Below are 13,566 nucleotides of genomic sequence, written 5' to 3'. Positions count from 1 at the left end.
GTGCTCATGAAATTTAAAAGCACTAACTGGGGTATCTTAGCTAAAACTTGTACTCAGAGTAAAAGTAATCTGCATTGGGGGACTTTTAATTTGTAGTAGGTTTATCTCAGAGTAAATAGGATTTAGCCCCAAGGCACTAGTTGCCTACTGGGCAGGACGCCACCTCAGGTTCTTATGATTACCCATTCATCTCAAAAATAGAAAAAAATAAAATAAATAAAGCAATCACGCATTTATAAGCTGTCAGTTGAATGACAGACACCTTTGAGATGGCATCTCTGGCATGACTAGGGAGTTCTGAAAGCAGTAGCCAGTCGTAGCATGAGTCTATTTGCTGCACTTACAGAGAACTTTATATGGTTCTGGGTGTGTGTTTGACCCTGCTCTCTTAGTTTGTTTTTAAATATTCTATACTATTTTTCACCATGGATGTCTGACTTCTTGCATTTTACTGTCTGTATCAGAACTTCTATGTGAAACTGACCAGTCTAATTTTGCCATCCATTCTGATGCAATTCTTTAGTGTTGAAAGCCTCTATAGTTGGAATTAACTTTTTTTTAGAAACTATCTCTTTACTTAGGTTTCAGTGCTTCTCCATCTCCTTTCCAAAAACAAACAAAAACTAAAAATTAACACTAGCCATATTGTATCTGTGCCCCTTCAGGGTATTTGCATAAGTTAGTCATACACAGATGTGTGTGTGCACACCCAATTTTGCAAGTCTAGCCCTGCATCTCTATCTGATAGTCTAACAGGATTTTTGTCTACCTTTTGGGTACTATGTAGAGCTGGTGTGACACTTTGGAGACTACCCAGACCTGTAAAGGGTTCTGTCATGCCTGCCTTAGTACTTGGGGGACCTCTGTACTGTGCAGCTATGGTTCAGATCCCTGATACCAGTAGTCAGCCCACAAGCATAAGGTGTCACCCTGGCTCTCACTAGCCTACTTAATCTTTTGCAAAGTGACACCAACAACCCTTCTAGTCCTGCATCTCCCCAAATATGTCCTCACAGGCACTTAAACTTTTCCCCTGTGGTTCATTGCCCCCAAAGGTGTGAAACCAGCTCCGCAGCTCTCAGGTCACCATGGCGCGCATATGCCACACAATTTGCCCAACGGAGACCTGTTTGGGACAAAAATGAACAAAAAGTTGTATTTAATAGAAAATCCACAGATCAAAGATGAAATAGTAAGGGAAAGCAAACATCTGACTCACACAGAAAATAAACATGACGACATAACCTCAGCCTTTACAGTTCTATGTCAGATAAAGTCCCTTTTCTAATACAAGTTACCTATTGTCTTAATACAGTTCCCCAGCATACCCCCTAACTATAGGAGGGATCCAGCATTCACAAACAGCCTCCTGCCTTGAGACTGTCCCCTTCTGGATTCAGCTCAGTTCCAAGCCTGTTTTTAAAAGGGTTTTCCTTTTCTCTCTGTTTTTTTCTCTCAGTCCGTGATGATTCATGGTTAATCACAGTTGTGAAATTTCTTCCTGATTTGATGTTGGGGAGCCTCTGTGTTCTTTTCAACTTCGAGTTATTTCAGAGACTTTCCATTAACTGTAATGGTCCACTGTTGTCCTTTCCTGGGATGGACAGCGGATAGTTACTTGAAGCCTGAAGCCGGGTTCGTGTAAACAACTGTTTTGGGAGGTGCCCCTCCATGCCTGAGTGCTCACCACCCTACTGTAAAGTGTGGCTGAAGTTGCAGCACAGTGTTCTATATATACAAATACATGAAAATGTGTATGTATCTCCTAATGATTTAGTTTAGAACATTACAAGATTTCATAAGACCTTGATATATTTTTATAGTACTGTAACATTTGTATGCAATCAGTTGATTTAACTACTTATTTTGAGGGTTCAAACCTTTTGTTCTTCTTTGAGAGATGTCCCTGTGGGTGCTCCACTTCAGGTGTTGGTGCGTCCCTGCGCCTTCGCTCAGAGATTCTTACAGCAGTACTTGTACCAGTCACGCACGCGCAGAGCCTGCCCCCGCCCTGCTCTGAGTGTTCCTAAATAGTATGCCTGCGCAATCGGTCTCCTCAGTTCCTTCTCTACCGTCCCCGGCCTGAGATGGAGCTCAGCAGACTCATTAGAGAATTTCTTCTCTCCCTTGTTCAACTTTTTTCCTTCTTAGTTTAGCTTACCAGTATTAGTTAGGTATCCTTTTCCCGTCTTTTCTCTTCTTAAAAAAACAAAACAAAAAAAACCTTTTTGTTCCTGTCACTGCAGCCGCTTCCGACATGCCTGGCTCTCCAGGTTTTAAACGCTGCTCTAACTGTAATGATGCCATCTCTCTTTCAGATGGCCACTCTAAATGTATTAAATGTTTGGGGGAGTCCCACATCCCCGAAAAATGTGCCCACTGCAGCAAGTTGAAATCCAGGGCACGCAAAGACAGGGGCCTGCAGTTAAAACTACTCCTGCTGCAAAAATCCCTCAGACTCGGGCTCTGACTCTGCTGTACACCACAGCAAAGAGACAAAAGAAAACTTCAAAAAAAACCATCAGTCTCTCTCACCCACAAAGGGTATTGGCAGGGATAAGCCTTCTCCGGGTACTGCTTTCCTCCCCACGCTCCCCCAGCTGAGTACCTTTTGATGCGCCGGGCTCCTCCGGCTGCGGTGGTTACGGTCGTACTAATCTCCGGTGCCGAGGCTTCAGGCTTTCAGTTGCTTGCCTCTCACACGGCACTGTTTGGCACCGCAATGGAAGCAGTGCCAATGCACATTAGCCTGCCTGACCCCCCCCTCACAGGCTCCTCTCACTCTCCCGGCACCGTCAGCCTTTGAGCTAGCCGGCAGTGACAGAACGCTTAGGGCACCGGTGCAGAGGAATCCTTCCTCACAACAAATTCCTCTCGCACACCCCTCCACTCGCAGAGGTGTGCTGCAGCACCACAATTCACACACTCAAGGGACCTGCTGGTGTCACCTATCCTGCAGTCACCCCTGCTTAACACCTACTTCTCTCTGGACACTCGGACAAGGTCCGCACAGCTTTCCTCCAGTGATGAGGAATCTGGGCTGCAGGGAGAATTTTCACCTTATCAGATCTCCCGTCCACAGACCCCAATCAAGAGAGGTCATAGAAAAGCTGCCTCATCCTACTCTGAGGGTCCTGCCCCATGGGGCGTGAACCCCTGGAGGCACTACCCATGTCCTTCCCACCACAGTGGCAGTATTGGGCTCCATGGGCTCCTTATACTCGCGACCACACTCATTATACCACTGTAGTTAGGCATGAGACCAGCTTGGTACCACCAGCTGACGACCCTGCCACTGACTCCAGACACCAGGCAGCCCTGTCACAACTGCAAGAGCAAGCACAGTCTGTCTCTAACCTGGTAGAACCAGTTGTTCCGCCTGATGAAGCATTGTTTCCTCCTCCCCCCTGATGTCTTTGGACGACTTCTCAAAATTTCAAGACCTGTTTAAAAGAATTGCCAATGAGCTATGAATTAACCTGGAGGAAGTCCCTGCACAGCAGCATGAACTAACTGACATCCTGCAGCCCTCTTCTTCTTCTAGAATTGCATTACGCATCTCTTTTAGAACCTGCCAAGACAATTTGGCAAACCCCGGCTGCAAGCCTGCCTACCTGTAAGAGAGCAGACCGAAAGTACATTTTTCCTTCCAAGGGCTCGGCATTCCTGTTTACTCACCCAGCGCCAAACTCGCTGGTAGTAGATGCAGTTAACCAAAAGAACAAACACCATTTCCCCGCTTCACCCCTTCTGACAAGGACAGTAAGCGAGTAGATCTGCTCGGACGTAAGGTATACGCTTCTTCCACATTGCAGTTTCACGTTGCTAATTATACAGCTGTACTAGCAAAGTACGACCACAAAAATTACAATAAATTCATGGACTTTATTGAGCACGTTCCAGAAGAAAAGAAACAATTTACAGCCATAGTTTCCGAGGGACAAATCGTCTCCCGCACTGCTCTCCAAGCTGCCCTTGATGTGGCCAATGCTGCGGCACAGTCCACAGCCACAGCAGTCAAGATGCGCTGAGGGTCATGGCTCTCGTCCTCTCCCTTTCCCCGGGAGGTCCAGCGTACCATTGAGGATCTCCCCTTCGACGGTGACAAACTGTTCGCCTCCACCACAAATCACATACTCCACTCCATGAAGGACTCCAGGGCAACTCTCCGGTCTCTAGGAATTCAAACCCCTACGACTAGAATGCAATAATATAGATATCAGCCTTATCAGCGATTGTCTCCTCAAAGCTATCTCACATACACCCAGCAATTCCATAGATCTCATGAGCAACAGCAACACCAGAGACCCAGATACCAACGCCGCTGTCCCAACTCCTCAGCAGCATCTCAACTCCCTCCAACTAATTAAGCGAATTTGAAGCCTTGGTTGAGAGTATAGAAAACAATATTTCCACTTCAGTGCTTACACCACCTGCCCCTATTTTTGGACATTGCCTACACCCATTCTCCCATCAATGGTGAAATATTACCACCGACAAGTGGGCTTTAGAGGTCGTCACAATTGGCTATTCCATCCCTTTCCTCTTCCTTCCTGCCTCCCTCCCACCCACCCTCCCTGTCCCTGTTCAGGGACTCTTCTCAAGAGCAACATCTCCTTCAACTGGGGAAATCGTGCCCGAACAACACAGAGGGAAAGGTTTCTACTCCCATTACTTAACAGAAAAGAAAACCAGGGGATGGCGACCGATCCTCAACCTCAGGTGGCTAAACAAATTTATCAAAAAGCAAAAGTTCAAAATGGTTACCCTTACCACCATAATCCCAGCACTGGAGTAGGGTGATTGGTTTTCAGCCTCGACCTACAGGCCGCCTATTTTCATGTGGCTATTCCCACAGTGGTTTTCTTCGTTTTACTCTTGGTTTGACACATTTTCAATACAGAGTGTTGCCCTTCGGCCTATGTACCGCCCCCCGAGTTTTCTCCAAACTCCTAGCCATGGTTACTGCCCACCTCAGGAAACAGGGTTATAATATTTCCTTACCTCGACGATTGTCTCCTCAAAGCCTCAACACTTGATGAAGCTCTTTGATCCACGCAGCTTACCGTCGCTTGCTTCCTTTCCCTTGGCCTACAAATAAAAACAAATCCACCTTCTCTCCTACCCAACAACTGGATTTCATAGGAGCGCATCTCGATTCCAGAACGGGAATAGTGTCTCTCCTGCTTGATCATTTCAACACCATAAAACTCCTGGTTACAAAACTTCGCAACAGTCCCCAGGTCACTGCACAAGACTGCCTGAAACTATTATGCCACATGGCCTCATGTACTTTCATGGTCAAAAATGCACGCCTATACATGAGGTGCCTTCCAAGCTTGGTTGGCCACGGTTTACAGACTGAACATACACGCTCTAAACAAGCCTCTGTCCATACCCTTCAGAGTCAAAGACTCCCTCCAATGGTGGACAGTTCCCTCCAACCTCTGCTCAGGAGTCCCTTTTCTCCAGGACTCCCCATCACTCCTAATGACTACTGATGTATCCCTCATGGGATGGGGAGCACACATGTCCCACCATACAGCCCAGGGGCTATAGTCTTCCACCGAAGCCTCCCTACACATAAACGTCCTAGAACTGCGAGCCATATGCAATGCCTGCCGTCGCTTCTTCCCATTCATTCAGAACCAACATGTTCAGATAATGACAGACATCGCATGCATGTTCTGTGTCAACAGGCAGGGAGGGGCTCAATCTTACTCGCTTTGCACAGAAGCCATGAAGCTCTGGCGTGCCTCGTGAACAACATCTGGATATCAGCTGCCTATCTTCCCGGGGCCCTGAATACCACCGCGGACAAACTAAGCGGATATTTTCCCTGGAATCACGAATGGGAGATAAACGACACGATCATAAACAATATATTCCGCGTTTGGGGCTATCCAAACCTGGGCCTCTTCGCGACTGTGAAGAACAAGAAATGTCCCGAATTTTGCTCCAGAGCGGGATTGGGCAACCATTCCCTAGGAGATGCATTCCTGATCTCATGGGCTCAACACTTAGTGTGCTTCCCCCCAGTACCAGTTCTCCACAGAGTTCTGACAAAGATACGGACAGATCGTGCCACGGTAATTCTCATTGCCCCGTTGTGGCCCAGACAACCATGGTTTCCGTTCCTCACCAGAATGCCAATTCGCCCACCGATTTCATTGCCCCTCACTCCGAACCTCGTATCGCAGCAACACGGCTGATTTCTTCACCCCAACCTCTGTCCATGCTTTATCTCAAAGCTTGGTTCCTACATGGTTCTCCCAAAACCATCTAGCATGCTCTGAGCAGGTTCAGAGAGTGCTCCTACATTGCAGAACACAATCTACTCGCACCACATATCTCCAAAAGTGGAAGCGATTCACACAATGGTGCTCAACTAAACAACTTCCTCCTACTTCTGCACCTCTTCCGTCCATACTTGACTACTTATTAGATCTTAAGCAATCTGGCCTTTCTTTCAGCTCGATCAAAGTCCACTTAGCTGCTATTACAACTTTTCATGAAAAGATCGACGATACCTCTGTTTTTGCTCATCCAATCACCAAACGTTTTCTCAAAGGGCTCCAATCCCTATACCCGGACATTAAACCTCCTACCCCTCTGTGGGACCTTCACTTAGTATTATCCTGCTTAACTCAACAACCATTTGAGACTCTAGTCACTTGCTCCCTCTTACACCTCTCTATGAAAACAGCATTCTTAGTGGCAATCACCTCCGCCAGACGGGCAGGAGAAATAGCGGCTCTCATGGCAGACCCACCTTATACACATTTTTAAGGACAAGGTTACCCTCCGACTACACCCCAAATTTCTTCCAAAGGTGCATTCATCATTCCACATCAATGAGCCGATACACCTACCAACCTTCTTTCCTAAACCACATGCAAACTCTTTTGAATCCACAATGCATACGTTAGATGTACGCAGGGCTTTGTCCTTCTATTTGGATAGAACCAAGCCCTTCAAGAACTCTTCTAGACTCTGTCTCCATTGCGGAGCGCTCCAAAGGGACACCTATTTCTACCCAGAGACTTTCAAACTGGATTTCTGAGTGTATCCGACTGTGCTATCAGATAAAGAAAGTTACGCCTCCAGCCGGCATCAGAACTCATGCCACTAGATCTGTGGCTACCTCTGTGGCTTTTCTACGCAAAGTTCCTCTGGCTGACATCATTCGACTTCTGAACACACATTTGTTAAGTCTTATGCCCTTACTCAAGGCCCTCTCTCTGATACACGATTAGGCAGAGCTGTATTATCTACTGCATTCCTATAAAATCTGAAGTCCCTACCTCCTTGAGATACACTGCTTTTAAGTCACCTGGAGTGGAGAACCCACAGGAACATCTCTGAAAGAAGAAGAGGAGGTTACTCACCCTGTGCAGTAACTGACCTTCTTCGAGATGGGTGTCCCTGTGGGTGCTCCACTACCCACCCTCCTCCCCTCTACTTTGGAGTTGGGGTAGCCTCCGTTGTAGAGAAGGAACTGAGGAGACCGGTCGCACATGCGTAGTATTAACGTACACTCAAAGCGGGGGGGGGGGGGGGTCAGATGCTGCGCGTGCGTGACCAGTACAAGTATTGCTGTAACAATCTCAGAGCAAAGGTGCAGAAATGCACCAACACCTGGAGTGGAGCACCCACAGGGACACTCATCTCGAAGAACGTCAATTACTGCACAGGATGAGTAACCTCCTCTTCTCCCCTTGGCGTTTCTGGACCTAGATTGTTACAGCTGGTATTGCTGGACATATTTAAGGAACCCAAGTTCTTCACTGGCAGCAATCCAATGTTTGTCTTTCAGTGTTAGAAATCTGCTCTTGTTAATTAGATCAGGCGTTGATTCCTTTTAAAGAGTAGTATCTGTTGTCAGTTCATTTGTGATCATTGTCTAAAAAATAGCCCTGTTCATGTTTCATGTGTTTGGCAGGTTTTTTTTTAATAGTATGGTTTTGTAATGTACCTACTCCAGTCATTCAGTACTACGTAGGATTGAAACTACAATTTTTTGTCCTGAATATTAGTAAGTAGTTTTTATCTCTAGGGTTCTGGCTTCATAGATATAGGCTGCTAAAAATAGGGGCAAAAGTTTAGGAAAGCTAGTGAGTTATAGTGGTGGTTGGCTAAATTGAAATGACACAGATATTAGCCTTTTGAGACTTAGGCAAACCCTCTCCAATTACCAAAAATAGTTTTTACATCAGTCATGAATAGCTAAACTTTGCTAGATATCAGTTATAAAATATTAGCTTTATATACGAACTCAACTTTTATTGTATTGTACCATGGCATGTACTTGAGAACACCTGCTTTTTTTCCCCCTTATATTAAATTATTGTAGTTTAAAGTTATGATAGTGAGCAACAGCGTTGCTCTTATTCTTCACTTCCACTAAGCAATGATGAACCAAATTGTGTGCTGGTTACTGGAGCAGGTTAAACCTAAAAATTTTAATGGCCAAGGTTTCACTGTTAGAAATGTCACTGATATACCTCTGTCTATATTCATTGACCACATATTTTATATTATGGAAAGTATGCATGTAAATGTTTTGATCATTTATACTTTATAAATGTAACTTGCTACTTCCATGTTTCATGGCTGATCCAGTTGATTTTTTTCCAGTGTGCATATTGGCAGCAAGATTATTGGATGTGATACTGTTGCTAATGTTGTGTTTATGAAAATACTTCTGATGTTAATATATTAATCTGTACTATTTTTTTTTTTCCTCTGACAGGCTGATATGCTAAGGTCACTAGCTAGCACAAAACCAACAGTAAATGAACAGGATCTGGAAAAATTAACGAAGTTTACAAAAGACTTTGGTCAGGAAGGCTAAACCAAAGACAGTCATGGAACACTCCACCTTATGTTTTCTCTTTCATAGGTATTTTTGCCTCCTTATTGATGGCATTTCAAATAATTGCCAATGGGAAAAAAAAATCACTTCCTTCTTACTTTGCACATGGAATAGAAGATATCTTTGCAAAGACCCTTTGAGCTTTTGTATTGTATTGTTTTCCTCAAATGTCTATTAAATGTCTTCTACTGAGAGGTAATACTAAGAGTATAATTTTAGGATCATATGGCAAAGCAAAAGTGATGTGGTAAATTGTATTTAAATATTAGAAATCTCTTAAAAGATTAGTTAAGTTTTACTAAATGTTAAATTTTAGGCTATATCTGGTAGGCCTGGCTATAAATTATTTATGAAGTCCCATTGAGCCCAACAATAAATGACCTTTTTGGGGGTGGGAGAGGACGTGTGTATCTGTCAAGTGTTCTGAATGTCAGTCAGTTAGCCTGCACGTTAATTGCTTTCTTTTCAGTTAGATAAATACATAAAAATTTGCTAATAAATCAGATTTTGTAGATGTATATGTCCTGTAAAATAGGTATGCAAAGAACACTGTGATGGAGGCTAATATTTTGAACTTATGTAATGGCCAGTACTTATGAGAAATACAGATATTGAACTGGTACTTGGCTCTCTTTCTGGTATGCTGTGTTTAATTATTGCCTTAAACAGCAAACTTTTGTTTTTTAACTCTGTTAGCTGATCGACATCTGTCACTGTGCAATCTAGCAAAGACTTACTAAATTTAAGAATCTTGGAAGAAAGTTCTTCACTGATTGGGTTTTTTTTTTTAATTCAGATTTACTTTCAGCAGGAATTTTGACCAAACACATAGAATGTTTTAGAGTACTTGCATAAGATTACAGAATTGAAGGCCTGCAAGGTATAACCAGTCTTTGAATATTGTAAGTGAGGTACTTCTGGAACTAACTTGTGATCTTATTTTCAGAACCTGGGAAATTTAGGGAGGAAATAGTAAAAGGCTACAACTTTGAGATGATGGGCTAAATTGTCCTAAGTACCTCCTTTAGTACAGTGCATAGCATGTATCAATTTAATGCTTAAAGATTTTGAAAATACCTCTCTAAACAAAATACAATAGTAGTATCATGTTACTTCCTGTGATTTTTTTCTAAAGGAGTATGGGTTCTAAGATGTGCCTGAATGTAACTTACAACACTATAGTGTCAGCATTGAGTTTGTGCCTTGTAAGTTTGCACTGTACAGTAGATATGAAAGATCATTGAGGTATTTAGAATACAGTACATTCCATTATTACTGTAAAATTCTATCCCTGCATATGCTTTGTTTAAACTAACTTGCATTAAAAAAGAAATTTGCACATTTCGTAGATATATTATATGGTCACCTTTTGATGGGTTTGGTTTTCTTTTATGTACATATTTTGTGTACTGTATAAATCATAGCACTGGTGAAATTTGCTGTACTTAAATGAAGTAAAATGTCATAGTACAACAACTATACTCAGTTTATTCCTTCAGTATTTTCAGGGGGGTCCTGGACAAACTTTCTACTGAAGTTCATGGGTACAGTTTGCACTATTACACAGAAGCAATCTTCAGATATTTCTTATAATCCACATAGTACTGAAACTTCATTTCCTTTCCAGTAATCTTTCACTGTATAGTATACACCCAAATTCCTTTTTACATCATTCACGTAAATGCAATAGTTGTGCCTTTGTCTCACATTGCAGTCTCTGTGCATAATTCCAAATATTTACAAACCTGACAAAATTCAAACTAGAGACTTTAGTGCAATCTTATGATTCTCAGAGATGTATCTTGGAAGTACAGAGACCTGTGTTAAGCATACTGTGGGTTACCATCAATTCACCTTTCTGTAATCTCTTCATTAAGTGTGTTCTGCTGGACATATTTCAAATGTGAATCAATAACTTTGTTTAGTTGTGGAAAGTGTTCTTTGTTCAATACTTTTGCTATAGTGTTATCAATTTGCATTTCTTATTTATAATGAGGTCCACAGATCCATGACATTGGGTAGCGTGCTCTATGTAGCCTTGGAGGCAGAGCAAACTTGTCAGTCAGAGGCAGGGAAAGTGTGGCCCCCTTCTCTGAGAAATTGCCAAATTTCATCCGTTTCTCCAGCTGCAGGCAGACAGACCAGTCCCCCCCCCATACCCACTTCAAAGCAAATTTTAAAGAAAAAGGGAGAAAATGGCTTAATTGCCAGGTCTGTTGTAAGAAAAATCCCCTGTGCCTGGCACAGACGACAGCAACCCTCCTGGGACCAGCAAGCAATTGATCCCTCCTTTCCCTCTCCCCTGCCCATTGTGAGGGGGGAGGGTAGGTTGAAGCACAGTAGCAAAGGGCCAGGGAAACTTCCTGCCCAGCTCCTGGAGCTCTTGCCCATAGCCATGTCTGTTGACCACAGATCCGTTGCTGCCTGGCTTCATGGGCTGGGAGTTACTACTGGGGATCTAGAAAAAGAGCAAAGAGAGCAGGCCCCCCTCTTCCTCCATTGCATAGCAGGTCCCTTGCCCAGCCCTGCAGTGGCTCAGCTTGGTGTCCCTGAGGTGGCGTCAGCCTCGCTCCAGGCCACGTCCAGGGATCTCCTTTAACAAAGCATGGGACCCTGGGAAGCCCCCAGCTGGAACCTTGCCCTGAGAAAAAGGGGTTTTGTGCTGGAAAGAGTGCTGCTGGAAAGAGAAACCACAAGGGCCCTATCCCCCTTCCTCCAGGGAACCATCTGTCTGAAATGTTTCTCCTGAGGAGGAGGAACCAAGATGAGCCATAAAAGAGGTTTCACAGATGTTCAGACCCCACTAGTCACCCAACATAGCACCATTCATCTTCTGAAGAGTCTGATTCAGGAGACTCCTCTTACCTTCATAGAATGTAACAGGGCAGATAATCCCCAATGTACCCTGTAATAGTGGGGTTGGGACATTGTGCCACACCTAAAGATTGGGAAAGCAGTGGGCTGTTGTCCTCAGTTGCTGCAGCAAGTTGCCATGTGGTAATGGGCTGTCATTCCCAGCTCTCGCTGTGGGTCACTTGGCCCTAATGTCCTGGTTATTGCTCTCCGCTTCTGTTGCAGGTTGCCATGCTTCATTATTACGTCCTTCCCACAGCAGATAGCTATGGAGAAATAAGAAGGACATCAGTCCAGATGTGGAAGAACTGGCAGGCACTGATGGACCTCTTGTCCTGCCACTTCTTTCTTCTATCCCATTCTGTAAGACCAGAAGGTTCCTTAGTGTGCACCAATCAAAATTCATCCAGGTGGCTCCATTGAAGATAAACAGGCCTTTTTCCCTACTGGTCAAGGACTTATTCCTAACTGAGAAATATTTTTTTTTTTACCTGAAAGAGTGGCCTCCTCTCTATAAAGGCCTTTCAGAGGTAGCCAACTCCAGGTAGGCATAAGCGCAGCCCCCTCCTTTGGGCATGAAAACTGTTGAGGGCATCAAGCCAACAAGAATAAGTAAATAAGAGAGAATTGTCATTTGACACCCTAAGTGCCCCCACATGCTTTCACAAGCAGTGCTAAGGTGGGCGGACAGTATTGCAAGTATGGTCTTGCTCAACCTATTTTTTAAAAAAACAAACAAACTGCACAGCTTAAGAGCTTCTGCCTGAGGAGGAATCGGGTCATGCAGACAGCCATCCTAAATCTCCTATAAATGGGAGCAACTGAACCTGTCCCACCTCTTCAGAAGAAAAACAGGCCTTGCTGTATATTATTTCTTCTTTCCCATTCCCCACCCCCAAAAACAGTCCAAGCTCCAGAGCGCTTCTTGACATCAAGGACATGAACAGATCCATTGAAAAGAAAAATCAAAATTCAAGCTGGAAACACTAAAATCCACACTAGCTGCCATCAATCAAAGGGACTGCAGGACATAAGTAGATGTGAATGATGCCAATCTCCATACACCAATTCAACAGTTTCCCAGATATTTCCTAAACTTTGATTTTGCAGCAAAACATTTCCAATGCAGGTCCTTGCCCTTTGGTTTAGCAACAGCAGGGCGGCCAGAGAGTGGCAGCTGCTGGCTGGGACCCCATATCTGAAGGCAGAGCCGCTGCCAGCAGCAGTGCAGAAGTATGGTATGGTATTGCCACCCTTACTTCTGTTGCCTGCCACGCTGGACCCTTAGCAGCTGCCACTATCCAGCCACCCAACTCTGAAGGTGGCAGCACAGAAATAAGGGTGGCATGGTATGTGTGACGGGCTGGGTCACAGAAACCCCTTGGGACTGCTACCTGATGTGCTGAGATTACCTCTAAGCCCATTTTCCCTGCCAGCTTGGGACTTCAGTACCCTGTCTTGTTGAGACAGACACGCTAGCCTGCTGCAAACACAGACCCAGGTCTGAACCACGTCCCCCCAAAAGCTGCAGACTTAACTGAAAACAGCTTAAGAAGTGCTCTGTCTCTAGCACCCAACTCCCAATGGGATTCAACCCCCAAATAAATCCGTTTTACTCTGTATAAAGCTTATACAGGGTAAACTCATAAATTGTCTGCCCTCTCTAACACTGATAGATATACACAGCTGTTTGCTCCCCCAGGAATTAATTACATTGGGTTAATTTATAAGCAAAAATGATTTTATTAAATATAAAAATTAGGATTCAAATGGTTCCAAGTAATAACAGAGAGAACAAAGTAAATTACCAAGCAAAATAAACCAAAAACATACAAGTC

At 44.1% G+C, this 13,566-nt stretch overlaps 1 protein-coding gene across 1 annotated transcript in view; it reads left to right on the top strand.

Annotated features, from left to right (window-relative positions):
* The window catches only part of VPS4B (vacuolar protein sorting 4 homolog B), a 40,579-nt gene extending 30,227 nt beyond the window's left edge, over positions 1 to 10,352 (top strand). The window contains exon 11 of the mRNA XM_005300857.3: positions 8,753 to 10,352. Within this exon, the coding sequence (XP_005300914.1) occupies positions 8,753 to 8,854 (102 nt within the window). The 3' untranslated portion in view covers positions 8,855 to 10,352. The remainder of the gene's footprint in view (positions 1 to 8,752) is intronic.
* The last annotated feature ends 3,214 nt before the right edge of the window (positions 10,353 to 13,566 follow it).

The sequence above is a fragment of the Chrysemys picta genome, chromosome 2 (genome assembly GCF_011386835.1).
Source record: "Chrysemys picta bellii isolate R12L10 chromosome 2, ASM1138683v2, whole genome shotgun sequence".
Classification (NCBI taxonomy): domain Eukaryota; kingdom Metazoa; phylum Chordata; order Testudines; family Emydidae; genus Chrysemys; species Chrysemys picta.
The sequence above is the reverse complement of the archived record's forward strand: the minus strand, read 5'-3'. Positions and strand labels throughout refer to the sequence as shown.